Source organism: Euprymna scolopes, chromosome 10, assembly GCF_053919585.1.
Source record: "Euprymna scolopes isolate OS-2025 chromosome 10, ASM5391958v1, whole genome shotgun sequence".
Lineage (NCBI taxonomy): Eukaryota > Metazoa > Mollusca > Cephalopoda > Sepiida > Sepiolidae > Euprymna > Euprymna scolopes.
The window spans coordinates 566,567-589,171 of record NC_136491.1 but is presented as its reverse complement, the minus strand read 5'-3'; the positions used below and the strand labels follow the sequence as shown (position 1 = coordinate 589,171).

General features: G+C 34.1%; 1 protein-coding gene across 2 annotated transcripts in view; it reads right to left on the bottom strand.

The window, feature by feature from the left end:
• LOC145285774 (uncharacterized) overlaps positions 1 to 22,605 on the bottom strand; it is a 186,299-nt gene that overhangs the window by 75,143 nt on the left and 88,551 nt on the right. For both annotated transcript variants that reach the window (XM_080134123.1, XM_080134122.1), the window contains exons 8-9: positions 17,187 to 17,209; positions 14,086 to 14,141 (exon numbers count right to left, since the gene is read on the bottom strand). In XM_080134123.1, coding sequence (XP_079990249.1) covers positions 14,086 to 14,141; positions 17,187 to 17,209 — 79 coding nt within the window. The remainder of the gene's footprint in view (positions 1 to 14,085; positions 14,142 to 17,186; positions 17,210 to 22,605) is intronic.

Genomic DNA, 22,605 nt, shown 5'->3' with positions numbered 1-22,605 from the left:
GCAAATTACTGTGTTTTTCCCTATTGAATACCGACACTATCATTTTTGAGAAATAATATCATTTCTTGAACAGAACTCAGCAAGTTTTCCAAGGAATCACACAAATGTATCAACATGGATAGTGATCAGACATTCCTTGCTTTCCCATGACGTTCAATATTATTGTAGTTCTTCTCTCCCCACCACAACAACATATTAGTGAGATAAATGATGTTATTTCTGGAATATGATCCTGCAGGTATTCTATATTTTTGGAATATGACATTGAGAGAGATTGCTTTGTGACCCCAAAACAGACATTACTCCCTCCAGCCCCACCAAAAAAAAGGTATTGGAATCCCTGAAAACCTCCAGAGCACTTTAAAAGCAAAATAATCATGCTTCTTTCTACTCACCACCACCACCACCACCACCACAGTGACGTCATTTCAGAATGATACTATTGAAAATTCAGAAAAATACAGATCACCTCCATCAGAAACTGGCCTAGTAGACCTTCACACAACACCAACAGTATATATGAAATAAAATAATTTTGAGATTGTAAACTGCTTTAGTCATTTCCGAGATTGACTCTATATTATCCCCCCACTGTTACAAATTTAGATGAAATAATATAATTTTAAGATCGTAAACCGACTCTATATCCCTCCCTCCTTCTTAAAAATATATATGAAATACAGTAATTTTGATAGTAAACTGCTTCAGCCATTTCGTGGAGAGACTATATATTTCCCCTCCCCCACATTCTAAAAAATATATATGAAATAAAGTAATTTTGCCATTGTTAACTGCTTCAACCATTTCCGGGACTGACTCCATACACCACCTCCTCTCTTGAAAATATAGTAATGAAGTAATTTTGAGATCGTAAAGTACTTCAGCCATTTCCGGAACAAACTCCACATCCCTCCCCCACTCTTTAAAATATATATGAAATAAAGTGATTTTGAGGTTGTAAACTGCTTTAGCCATTTTCAGAACTGACTTCATATTCTCCTTGCCACCTTTAAAAGTATATATGAAATAAAGTAATTTTGTGATCATAAACTGCTTCAGGGACAGACTTCAGATTCTACCCTCCTCTCTTAAAAATATATATGAAATTAAGTAGTTTGGAGATTGTAGACTGCTTCAGCTATTTCTGGGATTGATTTCATAGCCCTCCTCTGTCTCTCTTAAAAATTTATATGAAATAAAGTAATTGTATGCTCGTAAACTGCTTCAGCCATTTCCGGGACAGACTTTATATTCCACCCTCCTCTCTTAAAAATATATATGAAATGAAATAATTTTGAGATCGTAAACTACCTTAGCCATTTCCTGGACTTACTCAATATTTCCCCCCCCCCCGGTCCCATCTCCTTAAAATATATGAAATAAAGTCATTTTTAGATCGTAAACTGCTTCAGCCATTTCTGAGACTGACTCCATATCTCCCTTTTTAAAATATAATTCTATAAAATGTAATTTTCAGATCATAAACTGCTTCAACCATTTCCGAGACAGACTCCATATACCGTCCTTATCTTAAAAATATATATGAAATAAAATAATTCTGAGATTGTAAACTGATTCAGCCATTTCCAGGACTGATTCCATATACTACCCTTTTAAAAATATATATGTAAAAAAGTAATTTTTAGATTGTAAACTACTTCAGCAATTTCCCCCACTGACTACCCCATCTTTAAACTATATACGAAATAAAGTTATTAATAATGCTTGGGAGATTGATTTGTGATAACAAAACAAACACTACTTCCCCCATCGCTGCCTAAATACAGAAATTTTGATCAATTTCCGTTTCAATTTTTTTATCAATTTCTATGATTTTTCGAATATGACAAATATCATCAAAAACTATTTGATACTTGTATGTGATTTTTAGAATATGAACAATAAAGACGATAAACAGAGTTTTAGTATGCCACGCATAAAATTTTTGTTTTTTCATACAAGTACTATACTGTACAAATGCCTTATTTCTAATTTAAAAATGAAACTACTCAATACTTTTATGTAATTTTCTATTGAGCTAACTTTTCTCTACGTCATGGGAAAGTGTTTGTTTTTTCATCTAGGTGCTATAGCTAACCGCTCGGCCAACAAGAATGAGTTACTGAAAGACGTTTGAATTTATTTAAGTAAGAAGAGAATTTACAGGTGCCTGCACTTAATGACGTCAAGTGGAAGTCGTAGAGTTAACATTCTGTGCAAGCGTTACGACAATGTAAGCAATAGCTATTCAGCAGTTAACATTTTCTGCGGGGCAGTTTTTAATGAGGTCAATAACCCGGTTTGTTTTTACCCAATTTTGGAAAAAACCAGCTCCCCCGTTTATTAAGGGAGTGTTTCATCTCAAAATGAAAGCAACCATCTGATATGATGGTGATAAGCCGACATTGACCAAATGTTACATCACTTTCTGGAGACCACTGGCCGTGGGCCAGGGATTCAAATCGAGTTTCGCTTTTTTTTTTTTATACCCCAAAATCAAAGCAATACACGGCAATCCGAAAATGTGGAATATTTAACGTTTCAAAGTCAGGCAAATTAAATAGACAGGCGACCCCTGTTGTTAATTCATAGATATTATCATTTAGACAGCATATAAAAATTTAGACAGCATATAAAGTTTTAATTTTAAATGTTCCACAAAAGATTTGTACGCCATGTGAAAAGGCAGTTTGCTACGTGAAGGCACATTCAACAGCCGTCGTTTATGTTACAGCGCGTAGCATAAACGGAATCTTTAAGATGGCGGAAAATAATCCCTGGGTTCAGGGGTTAATACCATGCAAACGGTAAATTTGCGAGGGGTTTGATTATCAGATTCGTCGTCATCGACCTTGATTACCCCTAAAAAAACAAATTAGAGTGGTCGGTGTTCTGTTGTAGCGTATCGCTATATTTACCTTATATACTTATTGTTATTGTTATTATACAATTATATACTTATCATCCTTTAATGTTTATTCTTATTTAATGTCTTAATTTACCTCTTTATTTCTATATAAAAAAGTAAATTTTTAGTAATTGTTTATTTTTATTGTTTAATAAAAGTCATTTAGTGAACTTTTGAAATCGCCCCTCGCCTTAATGCTGTTTCTGACAACCTTTTTATTTTTTGTTAGGGGTTGGGAAACATTTTCCTATACTCACATCACTATTATGATACCAGGCATCCAATGTCGACCAAACCCCTACAGTCCTTTAGTTGAATTGCTCTGAGTGACAAGTTAGTTTGCAAAGTTAGGGTTCAAAGGATTTTTCAAAAAAGTTAAACTTTTTTCCTTTTTTAATAAATTCTTCACATTTTGTTTTTTGTTTTTGCTGTGCAAAGAAGTTCCAAAGGAAATGTTTAATTGCTTCATTCGCAGAATATTTTAATGAAATGTAAATTTGTAAAAGAAAAAAATTAAATTCACTTACTGCATTTAACAGATAGCAAAATGATTGTTTTCTTTTGTAGTTTTCGAAAGACCTTAAGTGGAACTATCAGTCAGCATAACATATAGTTTTAACATTTTTGTTTTTGGATACTTCAAAAAAGTTGACAGACATAACTAATCATAGGCCTCAAAGTTTCGAAACACACAGACAGCGCTTATGTATATGACAGAATAAGAAAACTCATTAAGATAAATGAAGATTACCTTTAAAGTAATTATTAAAATTCTTGTATATCATATTAAATATGTTATGGAAAGTTTTATGACGTTTTTATCAAATTTTTGAGAGCATTAATCTCACTTCAACCAAACAGTTCAACTTAAAAATATAAGAGAATCGTAATGAAAGAATCGTAAATCTTAGGTACCTTTAATGATGCGATTCTCACAAAATACATGATTTTTACGATTAATCGCCCCACCAATACTTATTTCTAATTTAAAAATGAAACTACGACACTTTTATGTAATTTTTTATTGTGCAAACTTTTCTGTATACCAGGAGTAAGAATTTCTTGATTTTTCATCTAGGTGCTATAGTGAAGCACCTTATTCTCATTTTAAAGTCAAACCTCAAATATATAACATGATTTTCAGTTTTAGTAACTTTTATGTACGTCACAAGTAAGATTTTCTTTGTTTTTTATATAAGTGTTATATTGTACAAGTACCTTATTTCTTGTGTAGACTTTCTTATATACATAAATACATTAAAACAGTAAGTGATAATTGGAATATGACATCCATCCAAATATACACACACATACTTAAAATTCATAATGATTGGTTAATTAGTTTAGAAATTAACCCATATACATACAAATATATAACCATATATAACTCATATTTAATATAATATTAAAGTATATAAGGAAAAGGCCTTAAACAAACTTTATTAACTGATATTAGTATAATATTATCCTTCCCTCCCCATATTAAAAATTATTAAATTGTTAGGTAAAAGTACAGAAGAATTAACAAAAATGCCCTCTCCTCCCAATATTAAGAATGGCTTTCGAAATAACATTATTTCAGCATGGTCCATATTCCATAATAGTAAAATATTAGTTCCTCCTCCCCATATTAAGAATTATTCAATTGTAAGGTTAAAGTACAGAAGTTAAAAAAATACCCTTCCCTCCAATATTAAGGTTTTCTAAAGAACATTTTTATTTTAGCACAGTCTGTATTCCATAAGAGTAAAATATTATCCCTCCTCCTCATATTAAAAATTATTAAATCGTTAGGTGAAAGTACAGAAGAGTTAAAAAAAAAAAAAAAAACCCAAAAAACCCTCTCCTCCCAATAATAAGAAATAGTGGGGGTACCTGGCGTTGCCCGGGTGTTTGTATGTGTGTGTGGTGTTAAATAAAAAAGAACCCGGGGTGGGGGATTGAACTGGAAGTCCTGAGGCGAACTTTGAAAATAAAATCGGCCAGTCAGAATGAGTTAGTGAAAGATGCTTGAATTTATTTAAGAACCAAATTGACAGGTGCGCGGCCGGAAGTCGTCGAGCGTTACGACGACGACGACGTAGGTTTGTTTGTTATAAGCGAAGTAAAAAAGAAAACAACGTTAACACTTAAGCGGGGGAAAAAAAAACACAAAAAAAAACTAACGTAAAGCAAACGAACGATGAAAACAGAAAACGAACACGTGAAAAATGGCTTAAATAAGCCTGTTTCGATATTAAAATTAAAAACATCCGTGGGTACCCGGGTGTTTTTGGGTGTGTGGTCGGGGGTGGATAAGCGAAGTAAAAAAAAACAGAAAAACAAACGTTACGTGAAAAATGGCTTAAATAACACTGGTTCAATACTTAAATTTAAAAAAAAATCGAAAAAAAAAAAAAAAAAAGAAGACATCTCACACCACGATTCGAACCTAAAACTTTTAGATAATGAACCAACGTGCTAATCAACTGACCTAACGCGACGTACATGAAATTTGTTCAGTTTTTCAACTATTTAAAGTAAATCAGGTCATGACGTCATCTGACGCATGTGTAGAACCGGTGGAGAGGGCCGTTTTTGTTAATGACTCTGGAGTTTTCAATTCATATTAAAATACATTGTTTCTTTTTAAAGACATAGCAACTGTTTTGTGTACTTTTTGATACATATTTTCATTCATAATTTTTTCTACCTTATCGTTTCTCATGATTCTTGGATATTTCACTATTTGAAACGCAACAATCATGTAGGTACAATTTCTTTTACTTGAAAATCAGTATTTCTTTCAGTGTTATAGTGAAGAAACACATCTGACCAGTTTCTGCAAAAAGTAAAAAATTATAGAGAGCTGACGTCGTTTTCAGTGACATGAGCCAGCATTTTTTTCAAATGTACATAAAATACATTGAATTTGTTTAAAATTACGTAGAAATTATATTGGAATTGCCAGAAATATATAATCCCCCCCAATCCATTGAAAAAAAAAAAATCGCCCAGTTCACGCAGACAGAATTAATCTTTTTGGCCAATTTTTAAATATTTTTTATCCAAGAGTTTGATCTTTCTGACGATACCAATTTTGTCATTGTTTGATGCGTCTATCAAAAGTGTTTAGCAGACATACAAACACACAAAGTCCTACCTAACTAATATTCCTAGTGAACCAAGTGCAAAAGAGATCTAGACAATTGCACTTAAGAGAACAATGAGGATACTAAAGAGAGCTCTCGGCTGGTTTCAATAAAAAGCAGGGCAATGTTAGCAGCTGGTTTGGCTGCTCCATACCCAATGTTACAATCTTCAAAGGAAGAAAAAAAAAAAAATAATAATAATAAAAAAAAAACAACTCTCCATTATATAACACCAAGTGACTCGCAAAACAGCACCACCATAAGATAAGGCAGTATCGTCACATAAGCCAAAAGAGAATTAAAATATGCCATCGGGGTTAGCCAATTAAAATTAACAACCCTTATTTGTTTGATTGACATGCATAGGTAGATGACTCCTAAGCCATGGACAACAGCACGTGCTGTCTAGAAGATACACTTTTCTGCTGATATTGGACACCGGAAAGCGAGCGAAAAGTTGCTCATGTGTGAGAATGCAAAAGACAAAAAGAAAAACTCCATATGGATTGATGACATGGTTGAAATACAACCATTTATGTAATCGTGAAGAGGGCGACTTCCTAACTGGACAGTACAAGGCCATCAATTTGGAGTACTGAGAACACATAAAGAGGAGAGAGAGAGAGAGATGGAACAATATTTCAATCCGAATGGAATTAAAGGAATGAATTTGTTATGACCTGAACTGATAAACGTGACTCCTTGTGAGGGCCATTGAACATTCAAGATCGTCAGATCTTTTTTGTTTTGAACCAAGAACTGTTGGACTGATTTATTACTGTGGACCGAACTTACTGAAAGAGGTATAAGGCCTCATACTTCTTATGAACTATGTACATGGATTAATGTCCCCTATGTGAACTTACCCAAACCCAGTGAGACAAGTTGGTCTCTCATTGCTCCTTGTTCTATATCTCTCTAAAATATCTCTTTAAAACTACAAATCTTGTATTATACTTGATGCTTGCTAATCGAATCTAAATGACTTTGAAATTAATGTATTTATGCAATACAGTCGATCCACATGTTGTTGATTCCTCCTATATCTACTTGGCTCAATGAGAAATCCTTTCAGCTGAAGAAGTCATTGACTGTCAGTTTCCAATGTCCTGTGAACTTTAGCCCCAATGGGCCTTCCTGGTACTGAGAATTTTTAAAGACTTTCTTCTAATCCTATTTGCCTTTCTTTCTTTTGATATCATTTTTCTTGCAGCGCTGTTGAGTTATTGATTTTTCTAAAAAAAAAATAAAAAGAACCAAAAAAATGATAAAACTGAACTCTGGATTTTGCATCCTCCTTCCCATTTTTTTTTTTTTTTTGTTTTGCTTTGGTTGAACTTTTGCACTTTCTACTAACTTGCCATTCTTGCTTCATTCTTTAACTTTAAAACACAATAAAACAATGAAATATTTTGTTTTTTAAAACTATTAAGTGTAGTTTTAAGAAGATTTTTGTAGGAGGAGGCAACTTGCCACTTACACTTTGGGTTAGTGGTAGGGCTAGGAGCAATTACGGCTGAACACTGAAAATTTAGCAGAATGAAAAATATGAAAAGCGAAAACAATTATTTTAGAGTAAGGATTAGTTTTACATAGAAATGATGTAAAATAATCTACCATTTCTGGATCATTCTAACATTTTAGAGTAATTAATTTATTTTTCTATAGTAGATAAATTATGTGAGAGTTTTGCTATGTTTTTTTTAAACAATTATGTGTGGTTTTAAAAGGGTTTATATGATGGGAACTTGCAACTCAGACAAGGATTTTGTTCTACATATTCAAGTAAAGGCATTTTTAGGAAGTGGGCTTGTCATTCTAATCTGGACTTAGTAATAGCATATTTATATATATATATATATATATATATACTATTCAGCTTCAGAAAATAGAACATAGAGTGCTAATTGCTTGAAATGTCAGGAATGGCCAAATTAATATAGGGTTCATTACGTGTTAAATTTATTTGCGAAACTGATCCTCCTCTATTCTAAATTTAAAATTGTTTTGTTTTTTTTACACCAAGATTTTTAAAGTATTCATCTAAAAAAACTAAAATTTTATTTAGATTTTAAATTAGCTGTTATAAAATCATTTATTATAAGTTCGAAAGTTGAGTATGTTTGAAAACTAGTATTTCTTGAAGCCACTATTTTATATAAGAACTACAAACCATATTAATTTTCAGCAAAATAGATTTTTTTAAAAAAAATAAACATGTAAATTACATTTACAAAATTGTTCATTTCAAAGTAAACAGTCGACAACTGCTGCTGCTGGCTGATAACTTATAACTGAGCGATCAAGACATTGTTTACTTTCACTGAAAGGAGGCTAATATTTTTACAGACAGAGTAATTAAAAATTGCTACTACCAAAAGAAATTGAAACTTATCACGTTAGAGTCTTATTTTTAAGACAAAAAAAAAAAAAAAAAAAAATGAATGGACCAGTTTATTTTCTACCCCAGCAATAAGGGAGATTGATGTTTTTCCTGATTGTTTTCCAAATTTCATGATGAAATTCTTCATACAAATGTGGTACAGAGCTTTTTTAGACACAGGGGGTTCATAAAAATGTTACCAAAAAAAATCGCTGTTTGAACGTGTTAAAATTTTTATCTCTTTTTTTACTCAAAACTCTTTAAAAAATATGTTGATTATTATTTATGAAAGCATGTGAAAGAATTTCCAAACAAAATGCTGGTATTTTGAGAACTGAAAGGGTTATTGCAAGTACAGTACGTTAGTGTGGAGATTTAATGAAGTGTTTCCTTAAGGGGGCGGTTCATTAGGAATCTGTTAACGTTGGACTTGAAGACATCCAGGTTGAAGTCAGGTAGGAAGCAGGCAGATGGAACAGAGTTCCACAGGAGTGCAGTTCTAAGAAAGAAGCTTTCTTCATGGAATCTACGTTTTGATTTAGGCACAGATAAAGAGTGTGGAAAATTTTTCACAGTAGATTCAGCTAGACGGGTGTTTCTCATGAAAGATTGGCGAGGGGGACCAAAGATTGGAGTTCAGACGAGCACCTGCCATGGAAATAACGATAAAACAAGGATAAGCTCGCAACGTCTCTTCTGTGGGAGAGAGGTTGCAGGGTAGAAAAAAGGGCATCCCCCACTAAGCCACGAAGTCTATTTTGTACTCTGTCAAGGCAGGATAGGTTGTTTTTAGCAGCTCCTTCCCAGATATGGCAACAGTATTCCATCCTTGGACGTACTTGGCTTTTATATAGATAGAGAATTGCATCAGTAGTGAGATATCTTCTGGAGCGGTAGAAGGATCCCACCATCTTTCCAACGACCTTGGCAACAGACTTGATGTACGTGTTCTATTTCAGATCAGGAGTAAAGAACAAATCCAGAAGCTTGTGAAAACACGGGGCTTCTCCTAGACGAGAGCCATCCATTTCAATTGATGCCAGATGGAGATCAGAGCGTTGATGATGTAAAGATAGAAGCTTGGTTTTGAATGCATTAAAAGGTAACCAGCCACGTCTTCCCCCGCTGAACTACGTGCTCGAGATCAGAGGAGAGAGAATCAGAGAGAGCTTTGTCATTTATGGCATCTAGCTAAATCCACTGTGAAAAATTTCCCCCACTCTTTATCTGTGCCTAAATCAAAACGTGGATTCAATGAACAAAGCTTCTTTCTTAGAACTGCACTCCTGTGGAACTCTGTTCCGTCTGCCTGCTTCCCACCGGACTACAACTTGGATGTCTTTAAGTCCAACGTTAACAAATTCCTAATGAACCGCCCCCTTAAGTAAACACTTCATCAAATCTCCACACTAACGTAATGTACTTGCAATAACCCTTATCCCTGAGTGGCTTCTGGGCCTTGATAAGTGGTGATCACTGTGTGAAAAAAAAAAGAGATTCACTAATCCTGTGAGATATAACCATTAAGACATCTGCGGTAGATCTTGCAGAACGGAAACTATATTGTGTCACTAACAAGGTTATTTCTGCTGAGGTGGTTGACTATTTCTCTAATATGGATTCCAGCAACTTACTCATGACACACAGGAGATTTATTGGTCTGTACCGAGAGGGAGATGACTTATCACCTGAATTCTTAAATACAGGGCATACTGATGAGTTTTTCCAGGGAGTCGTAAAGCACTTCTCCTTAAGGCAACGCTTAAACAGTTTTGTAAGTATGGGTGGCAGGTTCTGGTTGAAACTTTTTTAACACTATAATTGGGATGCCGTCAGGGCCAGTTGCTTTACTGGAGTCAAAGTTCTTGATTAGCTTGGCGACCTCATGCACAGATATTTGTATGTTACCTAGCGTGTTGTGTTATGGGAGGAAATATGGGGAGTTGATTGCCTTCGTCGCAATTCTGTGCTGATTCCAGAGTTTCACAAGATCTACCTGAAGTCGGAGGTTACACCAACTGAAATTTTGTAGAAATAACACAAGATGAGAATACTAGTCCAAAGAATTCAACTTATTAGATTTTTAATAATTAAAAATGTGTATAACAAGAATAGAGATTCTTAAAGTCTTCATTTAATATTAATGAAGTGGTGGTTATTTGCAAAATATGGGATAAATATAAAAAATTGAAAACTCTTCTGTATAGATTAATATTTACTCCCTGTTTATTACTGAAAAAGAATTCTTAGTTTAAAAGTCTTACTTGAAAGCTGTGCAACACATCCTAATCCAAAATGTCTGAAATGATTCACTCCCAATCTCTTTAAAGTAAGAGAGATAATCAAGGGCAAAGAGTTAATTTCTGTTTAAATATAAATTTTATTCTTTCTAGAGGAAATCTGTTTCATCTAACACTTAACAATAAAACTTAACAATAAAATGCTATTATTTTAAACAGAAACTTGACAGACTGTCTGAATAACAGAAGAATGTTTTGTGCACATGAATAAATTATATGTCGTCATTTTATGTCATCCATTAATAGAGGTGAGGGTAATCACATACAGTATATGACATCACAATTTAGAGGAAGGGAGGGACTTTATGACACCTATAATATAAATCTCACCTGTCTGTTTAAATGTATACATGTATGTATGTATGTCTGCCTAAAACTTTCCACAAGATAGGTATCGTTTTGAAGCTCATCCCTTTGGATGACAAATATTGAAAAATTGGCTAAAAGCATTAATTAGCAATACACATGAAAAAATTGAAATAGCTTAAAATATTTCAATATTGGTATCTATAAAAAGAGCTTGATGAGCTAAGAAAGAATCTTTAAATCCAATTAAAATTAAGGAAGTTATGACATTACTTTTTCAGTAAAAATGCTATATCTTTGTTAAAACAGAAGATTAAGCAATGAAATTTACCATATAAGTGTATTTTTGTGCTAGGAATTAGAATAGGCAACTGAAAATTTCCAAAAATTAATGGTTTCCAAATAATCTGCAGTAAATGCACAAATATGCTGCAATTCCTTAAACATGCCATGTATCCATTAAAAGAAAAGAAGTTAAAGAACTCAAAGCTGAATTGTAATGCATTATATGTACAAATAACTGAAATCATATTTCACATTTTTGTTTTTTTTAAAACAAAACACTGTTTAATTCACTGTTAAAAACTAATGTAATGTATAAAAGTGCACACATTACATATTTGTTTTGCAACAATATTTTTAAAATTTGACTAAAAATAATGCAGGATTGCTTTAAAATTATATATTCTGATAACCGAATAGCTCTAGTTAAAGCTAATTATGTTCTGATAATATGAGCTCCAACTAAATATGTAAGAACATTTTTTTTCTATTCATGTTTTCATTTTTTTAAATTTTGGAATAAAAAACAAAAGAAAAGTTTGTTTACAGTAAAGTAATATCAGCAATAGTAGCTGTTGCTGGTTCTACAGATCGTTTTTAGATACTTTTTAAAAATAGAACGATTTTTTCCAGGTATCATGATTTTAAATTGTTTGGTACCACAAGAGAAAGCCAGTTACATTTTTATTTTTAATGGATAAATGTAGTAAAATGATTGAAGTAGGTGTCTGAAGAAATTTTTTTGCAAAATTTTTCAAACTCGTCATGTTAGAGTATTTTTTTTTAACACAACAAAAAAGTGAGTTGTCAAAAGAATTTCGGACAACCGAATCTATTAAAAGTGATATCTCTTCTAGTTAATTTCTAAATTTCATGACAAAATTCTAAAGAGAAACGCGGTACGACCATTTATAAATCTGGGTCATTTCAAAATCTTACCGAAAACGCTGTTTTATGATGTTAACATTTTTCACACTTTATTTGCTTAAAACTCTTAAAATAAATAATGTACATTATTATTTATTAATCTTTATATCTATAAAAGTGAAAGCGTCTGTGTGTGTGTGTCTGTGTATGTACATTTCCCTACACAATAACTGTCAATTTTTAGTCTACAGACTTGAAATTTGATATACAGGGTACTGAGATTTGGGAAAATCTTTGTAATCCGTTTTTCGGCCAGAAATTTGGCTGTTAAGGGGTCAAAGTTCAATGATTTGACCTTTGAGAACTCTACCAAACTCCAACATTTTTGGGTATAAACAATTGAAATTTTAGATACAAGTTCCTTGGACATGAATCTAACTTAATAACTTGATTTGAGCCCAAAACAATAAATTTTAAGGAGGTCATAATAGGGGTCAAAGTTTAAAAAAATGTTACCTCTGCGGTCTCTATCAAATTACTCAGACAATTTCTGGTCTAAACCTTTGAAATTTTACATAAAAGGTATTCAGAGATAGGGCAAGCTTTTTCATCAGTTTGGGTCGAAAATGTAAGCTTCCAAGAGGTCAAAGTTCAAAAGATTTGACCTTTGCAGTGTCTAGCAAACTACTCACCAAATTTTGGGTCTAATTATTTAAAATTTACACATAACGAGTATTCAGACAGGCGGCAAGCATTTTAGTCAGTTTGAGGGTGAAAATTTGGCTGCCCAAATGTCAAAGTTGAAAGAGTTGACCTTTGCCAATTCTACAAAATTTCTCTGACATTTTTTAGTCTAAAGACTTGAAATTTTAGATGTAGGTAACTTAGACATGGGTAAAACTTTATATTTTGATTTGAGACCAAAATAATTAATGTTAAGGAGTCAAAATTGGCGTCCAATTTATAAAAAATTTACCTCCGTGGTTTCTACGAAATTACTCAGACAATTTTGGATCGAAATAGTTGAAATCTTACATAAAGTGTATTCACACGTAGGTCAAGTTATGAACAGTACATAGGGCCCAAGCAAAGTCGGGCTGAATTGTTATTTTATTTGAAAGTATATTCATTTTCAAACAAAACGGAGGTATTTTGAGGACTTAAGTTGCTTTGGTTTTTAAAATATGACGATTTTAGAAGAACCCCTTTGAAATCTGTAATTATCCAAAGCGTTTTATCATCCATGTGTATTGCTACATTAATTCCTTTACCCTCAACTGGGCACTTTTCTCCAAGGAGGGGTTGTTTTTTTCGACAATATTTTCAAAAGTCATCCCCTCTTTTCGATTGACTAGCCTTAATTTAAACCTTTGCCACTTCCGGTTTGGTAATGAACGCAACAGCAAAAACGTCACGTTTGTTTTCATATTCTTTGTCTCCTTGGCGGTACGGGTTCAAGCCTGCCTACTATTTTTTTTTTTTTTGCTCAACACACACCTCCAAACACCTGGGCAATGCTGGGCACCCAGGTTAGTTTTAGCTAAAACTTGGACACAAAATGTCATCACTTGTCTACTAAAAAATCATCAATACTCCCTGAAGATTTAGTATCTTATATATAAAATTAAATCCTATTTTATTGATCCAAATCGCTTCTGAAGCAAAAGATAAAAGCAATCATTTTGTCCAAACTTATATGCAGACAAACAACTTAAAGCAATTAAAATAACTTAACAAAATTATACTTTTATAAGAATTTTGCTCAATTTAATTATTGAACATTACAATAATTAAATTTTACTTTCAAAATACTTAAAAAAAAAAAAAAAAAAAAAAAAAAAAAAAAAAAAATTTATAGATGAAAATAAACACCATATACATGTGTATAAATGAAATAAGAATACTTACTTCAATAACAGGTGTTGGGTTCTTTATTATTTTGCCTGTTAGAAGACTATCAAGTCCTGTAATACAAGAAAAATTTGATGAAAAAATCTGAACATGTTCAATAAGATTAGTATAAAATCTAAACTGAATTAAGGACAGTTATGTTGACTAATTTAGAAAGTATAAAACCATTGGTAGAAGTATGGCTGCATGCTTTAAGAGTTAGTGATTTTTTTTTTTATAGAATAAACCCTAAATTGGCCAAAAGGTTGCTTCACAGACTCAATATTTATCAAATATCTAGCTGTCTTTATGACCATCAAATCCTCCTTTTTCTGATAAGTTATAAAAGTAGTTGTTCATGAGCAGAAGTCTGAAGCATATGATACCAATATTGGCATGCCACAAGAATCTATTTTGGGTTCAACTTGCTTCCTGATTTTCAAAATCATAGTCCGAGATCATTTGTTAACATCTATGAAAATGACAAAACCATCTATGGCAGCACTTTAAAGAGCATCAATGATCAAGATTTTACTGATTCTCTCTTTTCTGATCTGAAGTGCAACGAGTTAAAAGTAGTTTACCCACCAACACTCAGATCATTGTCTCACTTAAGTTGCAATGAAGGTCTTTGAGAAAATCACTTTGATTAGCTTGTAGAACTTCCACTTAAGATCTGAAAAGGAAGCTGTTGCTATGATTGCTGGAAAAATGGTTGAATCATTCTACAGCTCCAGAAAATACTCAATTCCTGATACACTGCTCTCCAGATAAGTCAGATATATCTCAGGATAGACTACTGTTGCAACATATTGGAAGGTGCTGCTCAAAACATTCTTTCTCTATTTGACAGAGTACAAAATAGACCTTACAATCTAGTGGAAGATGATCCCTTCTCTTCTCTACAGCATCATTCTCACAGAAGAGACATTACTAGTTTTTTTCTACTATCAATATTTTCATAGAAGTTGCCTCATTGAACTCAAATCTTTGGTTCTTTTCAAATAAGATATTCACAGCAAGAACTTGTCTTTCTACCATCACAGCAAAGAACTTTCCATTCTACTGCTGTAGGCTTAGCATCAAATGGATTTGTGGCTAAGAAACTCCATTCTGCCTAGCACTAGAATTCACATCATTGAGAGACAGACCCCGAACTTAGGATTGTTATTGCCAAAATCCAGGTTGTCCTTGATGGTCGTACATCAAATATAAAAGCGAGTGTACCTCAAGGGTCGATCCTTGGACCTCTATTATTCCTGATATTCATAAATAACCTCCCTGATAAAATTGTTTCTGAGATGGGTATATTTGCTGATGACACCATGCTCTATAACAAGCACATGGAGGAAATGAATGAGCACATATCTGAGGCAATGACAGACACCATAGAGGAAGACCTCCAGTTAGTAGTTGAATGGGGAAAAAAATGGACGGTGACATTCAATTCTACCCAGACTAAGCTGGTTTCCTTTAATAATTACAAGAAATTTTCTCAATCACAAATAGTTATGGCTAATGATAAATTATGTGAACGTACTTCGTTTATACTCTGCTTAATGTTCACAGGGAACATGAGTTGAGAGCATTGCCAAGGCTGCTGTGAGGAAGGTGGGCTCTTTCTACCTTGCTAGAAAGTTACTTGTGCCTGAAAGTATTCTGTAGCTTTATAAGGCCACAATTCGCCCATGTATGGAATATTGTTATCACATTTAATCTGGTGTATCTGCTACCAGTGTCTCATCCCTGGACAGAGTTCACAAAAGAGTTGCCAACCAGTAGGTCCCAAAATGTCAGCCAGGCTTCAGCCTCTTTCCCAGTACAAGTATTTTAATAGATACTTTGACGAACAAGCCCTTGTACCCCCTCGACGTATATACCCCTGACAAGCAGCAAAATCCCACCCATATACAGTAGAAGTTCCCAGATGCCAGAAAGCCTTCTACTCTAATAGTTTCTTTCCCAGAACTGTGTTATGTAAACAGACATCTTGCTGTGAAACTCTGTACAGAGTATCCCTGCAACTATGTCACAAATAACAGCCCCCTACATTGAAGTGGCACTGTGCCTTGTCTGGGGTGAAAATGCAATAAAAAACTTTTTAAATCGCCTAGATCTTAACAGCTGAACCAGCCCCAAAACAATTTCAGTACAATAGTTGTCCCTCACTTCAGAAATCTTGGTACAGACATTAAATGGTGAAAAAATATTTTTTTTTTTTTTTTAAAGAGAGTCACCACTTATCAAGGCCTGGAAGCCATTTGAGGACAAGAGTTAATAAGTATACAGTAGTCATTGGCACAATAGCGTGGTAATTGTTAATAGTGGGAATTTGATATAATTTGATTATTTAAGGGGATGGTTCAACAAGAACTTGTTTACATTGGACTTTAAGACTATCATATTGTAGTCAGCTGACCAGCAGAACAGAGTTCTACATGCAGGAAGGTTTAGGAAAGAAGTTTTGTTCATGGAATCCATATTTAGATTTAGGCAAATAGAGTGGGTGAAATTGTTGATAGTGATTTTAGTTAGACAAGTGTTTTTTGTGCATTTTGCAAGGGGAAACCATAGATTGGAATTCAGATGAGCATTTGCCATGTAAATAATAATAGAGCAGAGACAGGTTAGCAACATCTCTTTTGTGGGAAAGAAAAAGTGCATAACCTACTAGGTTTCAAAGATGATTTTTAACTATCAAGGCAGAACAGAGGGCTCCAAGCAGCTCCTATTCAGATGTGGCAACAGTACTCCATCCTAGGATGTACTTGACTCTTATACAGGCAAAAGATTGCATCAGCATGGAAATTATTACTGGAGCAGTAGAATGATCCAACCATTTTTCCAGTGATCTTGGCAACAGATTTGATGCATGTGCTTCATTTCAGATCCGGAGTGAAAGTCAGATTCAGAAGTTTGTCGAACCATGATGCTTCCCCAACATAAGAGACATTCATTAAAACAAAACATCAATTAAAAGCATGAGATCATCACAAAATTAATGATAAAATGTTATTTCCATCAAAATGGTTTTGTCATTTCCGATATCCAGTAATAACAAATATTGTAACATTGATTTTAATTTGTGATGCATAAAATAGTAATAGTAGAAAACTTACCAGCTATTTCTTTTTCATCATTCCTTCAAAGAGAAAACAGAAAATGATTAGTGACCATTCAAAATAAAAGCTGAAGAACAAGAAAAATCTAAAAGCACAAAAATTAGTGTTATATATTACATAGTATTAATTGAAAAAATGATTGTACACTAAGTCACTCAAGTATGATTCTTATAGAATAATTTTTAAGTAAACAAAAAATATCAATGTACTTGAAATTTTTGTATTCATAAATTTGTTTAAAAGACTGTTAAATATTAAACAAAAAAGTGTGTATAATTAATAACATTATATATATATATATATATATAAATAAATAAAAATTTATTCGAATTTGGAAAAATACACTTCAAATACCGGTTGTAAACTTCTACGATTATCTTGATCAGCCAGGGTTCTATGGATAAATTTACCTTTAGTTGACTTTTGATAAGTAAATATTTTCTTTTACTAGCCAAATAGAAAAGTTATTAGTCAAACCCATATGATCTGTTTTTTTTTGTTTTTTTTTTAATAAGTGTAATTCTAAATATACAACAAATTTTATGTTGATACTTGAAGGTATAAATATTCTAATTTCTTCAGGTATTTTTTAAACAGTCTTCATTAAAAAAAAAAAAAAGAAAAAAGAGTATATTGCTTTATTAAACTTTTATTGTTTTAATGATTTAACTTTGTTCATTTTATTAAAAAAAAAAAAAAAAATTAAAAAGATATTTTTCACTCAGTAGTAAGCTTTGGAAGATTGTCAGTGAAAGAAATACAATCGCCAAAATATAAATGTTTCATTATTTCTAGTCACCACTTTGAAAAATCACTCGCAAATACGCTTGTTTCACTTGCAATGTAGAGCCCTGTCAGCATTAAAGCATTCTTTTTACAATATTAAGTATTTGCATTCTATCTAAATTTACTAGACTAAGACACTTTGCTTGCCATTAATTTTTGTGTTTTCTATTCGTCTCAAAAACTTTTAGTTCTTTGTGTAATGTGAAAAGTTATATTTCTTTGCAAAAAAAGTGACTATTTTTCAATTTAAACTAGCAGTTGTGGTGCGTTTTAGCAATTTCAAAATATAAAAAAAATACTTTTTCAGTAGTTTATTTCTGTATTGTGTTAAAAATTGAAACAGATACTAAGAAAAAGATAAGATTTTCTAACAAATGTAAAAAATTTAATTTGAAATAAAATTTTACTTTACAAAATGCTATGAAAAATGTAAATGAATAAATGCGAAAGTCTTTAATTTATAACTCCTATATTACCATTAAAACAAGTTAATCAATAATACAACATAGTATTTTGAGATACTGTACATATTTCAAAGATGAAAGATTGGAAGACATCTATTTGCATGACTTTTTTTTTTTTAAACAGTTCATAATAAATTAGTTTAGTGATATTCATTTATAATTTTACTGTCCTATTGTCCCCATATGTATGAATATATTCTCACTATTTGTAGAGAGTTTGATCTTTGTGTTACAAATACCTTGTTCCAACAACCCAACCACTGAAAGAATGCACCCTCCCTCTAGGGACTGGCATCTGATAGACTTTGTTATAACAAAACAAAGACACATCAATGACTTCGACATCAGTCTTTTCACACATCTTGTTACCTCGCGGATCATGCTCTTCTCCAAAATAAACTTTCACTGTACATACACAAGTGAAGAATTACAAGTTCAACAGTTCCTAAACGCATCAATATCCTTCCTCTGGAGTTAGCTGAACAGAAAACTGAACTCTCAGATCAGCTTGAAGCGGACCTTGACGCTGTCAATGTCGCTGATGATATTGGAAGGTTTTGCAGAATGCAATCCACTCTACAGCAGTTGAAACATCAGGACTGGTTCAGCGAAAACAATGCAGAGGTCCAAAAGATCATCAATCAAAGGCACTTTTCACACAAAGTTTGGATAGAAGACAAGAACTCATCTGTTAAGCAGATCTTACAAAAAATGCAAAGGTGAGGTTCAATGGGCTCTCAGAGCCATGAACAAATGCTAGTGGTATGCGAAGGCCATCAAGCTTCAAGGAGATTTGAGCAGTAAAAACACCAAGGCTTTCTACGATGGTTACAAAGAAATATTTGATCCTCAAAAAAGTGACGCTTCTCCTTTAAGCACAGCTGACAGTGAAGCTCTTCTTATTGATAAAGCAGATATACATAGAAAAAACATTTTGAAACTGTCCTAAATACATCATCAGTCATTGACAATGATACAATCTCATCCATTTCTTCTAGAAATTCCTGAACTATCCCATGAACCAACTTATCAAGAGGTTTCCGAATCCATTAAACAAATCACTTGTGGTAAATTCCCTCGCCTAACGACCCAATCCCACCTGAAGTATACAAACATGGTGGACATGCATTGGTTAAAAATCCCCATGCCCTTTTTGTGAAGATATGGAAGGCAGGGCATGTCCCACAAGATTATAAAGATGCATGCATCAAGCACCTGTACAAGAATAAAGGAGTAAGGAATGCTTGTGACAATCATAGGGGGATATCATTCCTTTGCATTGCAGGCAAAATCCTGGCTACTCATCCTAAACAGAATAATTTGAAATCTTGTGAATTACATCTTGTGAATAAAATCTACCCTGAGTCACAGTGTGGTTTTTGCTCGGGTCGTGGCACCATCGATATATTTTCACTCCACCAAGTTGCAGAGAAAGTTTTAGAGAAAAATCAGGAACTTTATATGGTGTTGTCGACCTGATGAAAGCCTTTTACACTGAACCATGATGTTCTTTGGATGGTTCTACAGAAGCTTGACATATTGGGAAATATATTCAATATAATCATCTCATACCTTGAGAGAATCATGGAGCTACTGTTGTGTCAATTGGCATGATGTTAGATGCCTTTGACGTGACAAATGGAACCAAACAAAGGTGTGTGATGGCACCTGTGCTCTTTGCTCTGTTCTTTTTCCTCATGTTGAGATATGCATTTAGTGATGTTGACACTGGCATCAAGTTTCAATTCCGGTCATCTGGTGAGCTATTCAATCAGCAGTGGTTCAACGCTAAGACTTGTTTTCGTACTGAAATAATTCATGATTTATTCTTTGCTAACGATGTTGCTCTTGTAGCAACATTGTCTGAAGACGCACAGTTCCCCCTTAATTGCTTCACGGCAGCATGTAAATCATTTGGGCTGACAATCAATGGGTAGCAGAATTAGCAATAACTGAAATGAGGGGAAATAGAGCTTACTTCGGATATGTCTTGTGTTTCGGGCTGAGCGGAAGAGAGAGTTCCAAAATGGCGTCCATATGGAGAGCAGTGTATCAGGAATTGAGTATTTTCTGGAGCTGTAGAATGATTCAACCATGCAATTCTCGTAGAATCGTGTCTGCTCTCGTGCAATTATGCAACTAAAGGCAGGACGCTGGAAAGCAGCCAGGGGTGTCCTGCAGATGGTGTGTAGGTGGTCTTCGTGATTGGATTATTCTTTGTGACGAACGTGTCTGCGAGAAGCGAGTTTTTTAAAAAAAATTTTTATTTCTCGTTTTTGTCTTCTTTCTTTATGGTTATTACAGCCAAGACTACTCTCTTCTAGAGGTGGGCGATACTGACTATTTCCTTATTTTTTTTTTATTTTGCCTACTACATTTTGCTTCAAGCTATTTCAGCCCAACTATGGCGAAGGTGCGGATAAGCAGTGATATTATCAAGTCGTTCTCTGGTGAGGGAGACGTTGTGGCGTGGCTAAAAAAAGTGAGACTTGTTCAGGTGGATGATGTAGCGAGTCTGCTACCTTTATATCTGGAAGGTGACGCACTGGCCCTCTACATGGATATGGAGGAGGACGATCAAAAGAAGCTAGACCAGATTGAGGCCCGATTAAAGGAGGCATTTACCGACGATGCATTTGCAGCATACAGAAAAATAACTATGGTTAGATGGGCTGGCGAACGTGTGGATGTTTACGCCAACAAAATCAGGCAGTTGGTTGGATTGGCCGGATTCATAGGAGATGGCTTAGAGAGACTCACAAAATTGACTCGTTACTGGGTTCCCTGACGCCATCTCAATTACTCTTCAACAGGTGCCGAACATCGAAGCCCTGACCATGGGGGAGCTAATGTTAAGACCAAGAATTTTGACGACGACCAGGGAACAAAATCAGGACAGGGTTGTGGCCACATGCTCACCAACAACAGGGCCCAGAATATTTCTGTTAGTGTGACCCGTTTCAAATGTAATATTAAAGGCCACCTTGTAAAGGACTGTTGAAAACACGGAACACAGTGTTACCAGTGTGTTGAGAGTGGACACTGGGATCGGAACTGCTCGGGAAACGAGCAAGGGGAGAACACATAAGCGCCAGTCTCCTTCCCCACCAAGATGCGAACACGACGCTCCGGTGATAAGCATTTATGTTGACGGGATGCGATGTTTGGCGCTTACTGATACATGATGCTCTAAGACAATTTTACATGCAGACCGGTGCCGGTCTTGGAGAAAAATGAACGCGAATGTCAAAATGATTGGTGGAATATCCCATGCGTGTTGCGGTGTTGGAGCGGTCTCTGTATCCACTGATGAAGGTGTGTCTGCCAGAATCGATGTGTTGGTGGTGCGTGGCAAACCGCTGGGGTTTGACTTAATTCTAGGGATCGACGCCATAAAAGCTCTGGGAGGTGTCGTTGTCGAGCCTACAGGACCAGTGCGGCTGGGCGTCAGGAAAAATATTAAATGCGCAGCCATTTCTATTAATGAACCGGATTTCACCGCCACCTTTGACCATCAAAACCGAACGTGGACCACATCGTGGAAGTGGTCTGAGGACCACCCCTCTGAAAGGCTACACAATTGAGTGTCAGAATACCCAGTGGCAGCAAAAATCCAAGAAGAATACACGCAGGATAAGTTGTTGGAATCTCATATGTCGAAATTGACGGGAGAGTCCAATATATATATATGTATATATATATATATATATATATATATGTATATATAGTAAGTTATAAAATATATATGGCGATTAAGCTACACTGAATATTCTGCGTTTCATCCACTCTAGGACTCTTCAGGCTTATGCGCGAATTTTGTGGTTGTCTGTTGTTTTTATATACGCACCTTCTATTGAGATTTTAGTTAGCCAATCAGCTTTCTAGTATCCACTACGACCTTCCTATCAGCCAATGAACATGCACTTACGGGACAAAGGCCTATTTGACCTCTGGTTGACCTGTTTCTTTCTGTGTGCTCTATTTAGCCTGGATATCTAGTTTCTTGACCTGTTTTAAAACTAGGTTGGAGATTTTTGTTTTTTTAGGTTTATATATATACATGCACATATACACATCACATACATATATATATATACATACACACACACATGTGTGATAGTTTATGTTTATTTAATTTATTTATTTGTTTATTTTCTATTGTTTCT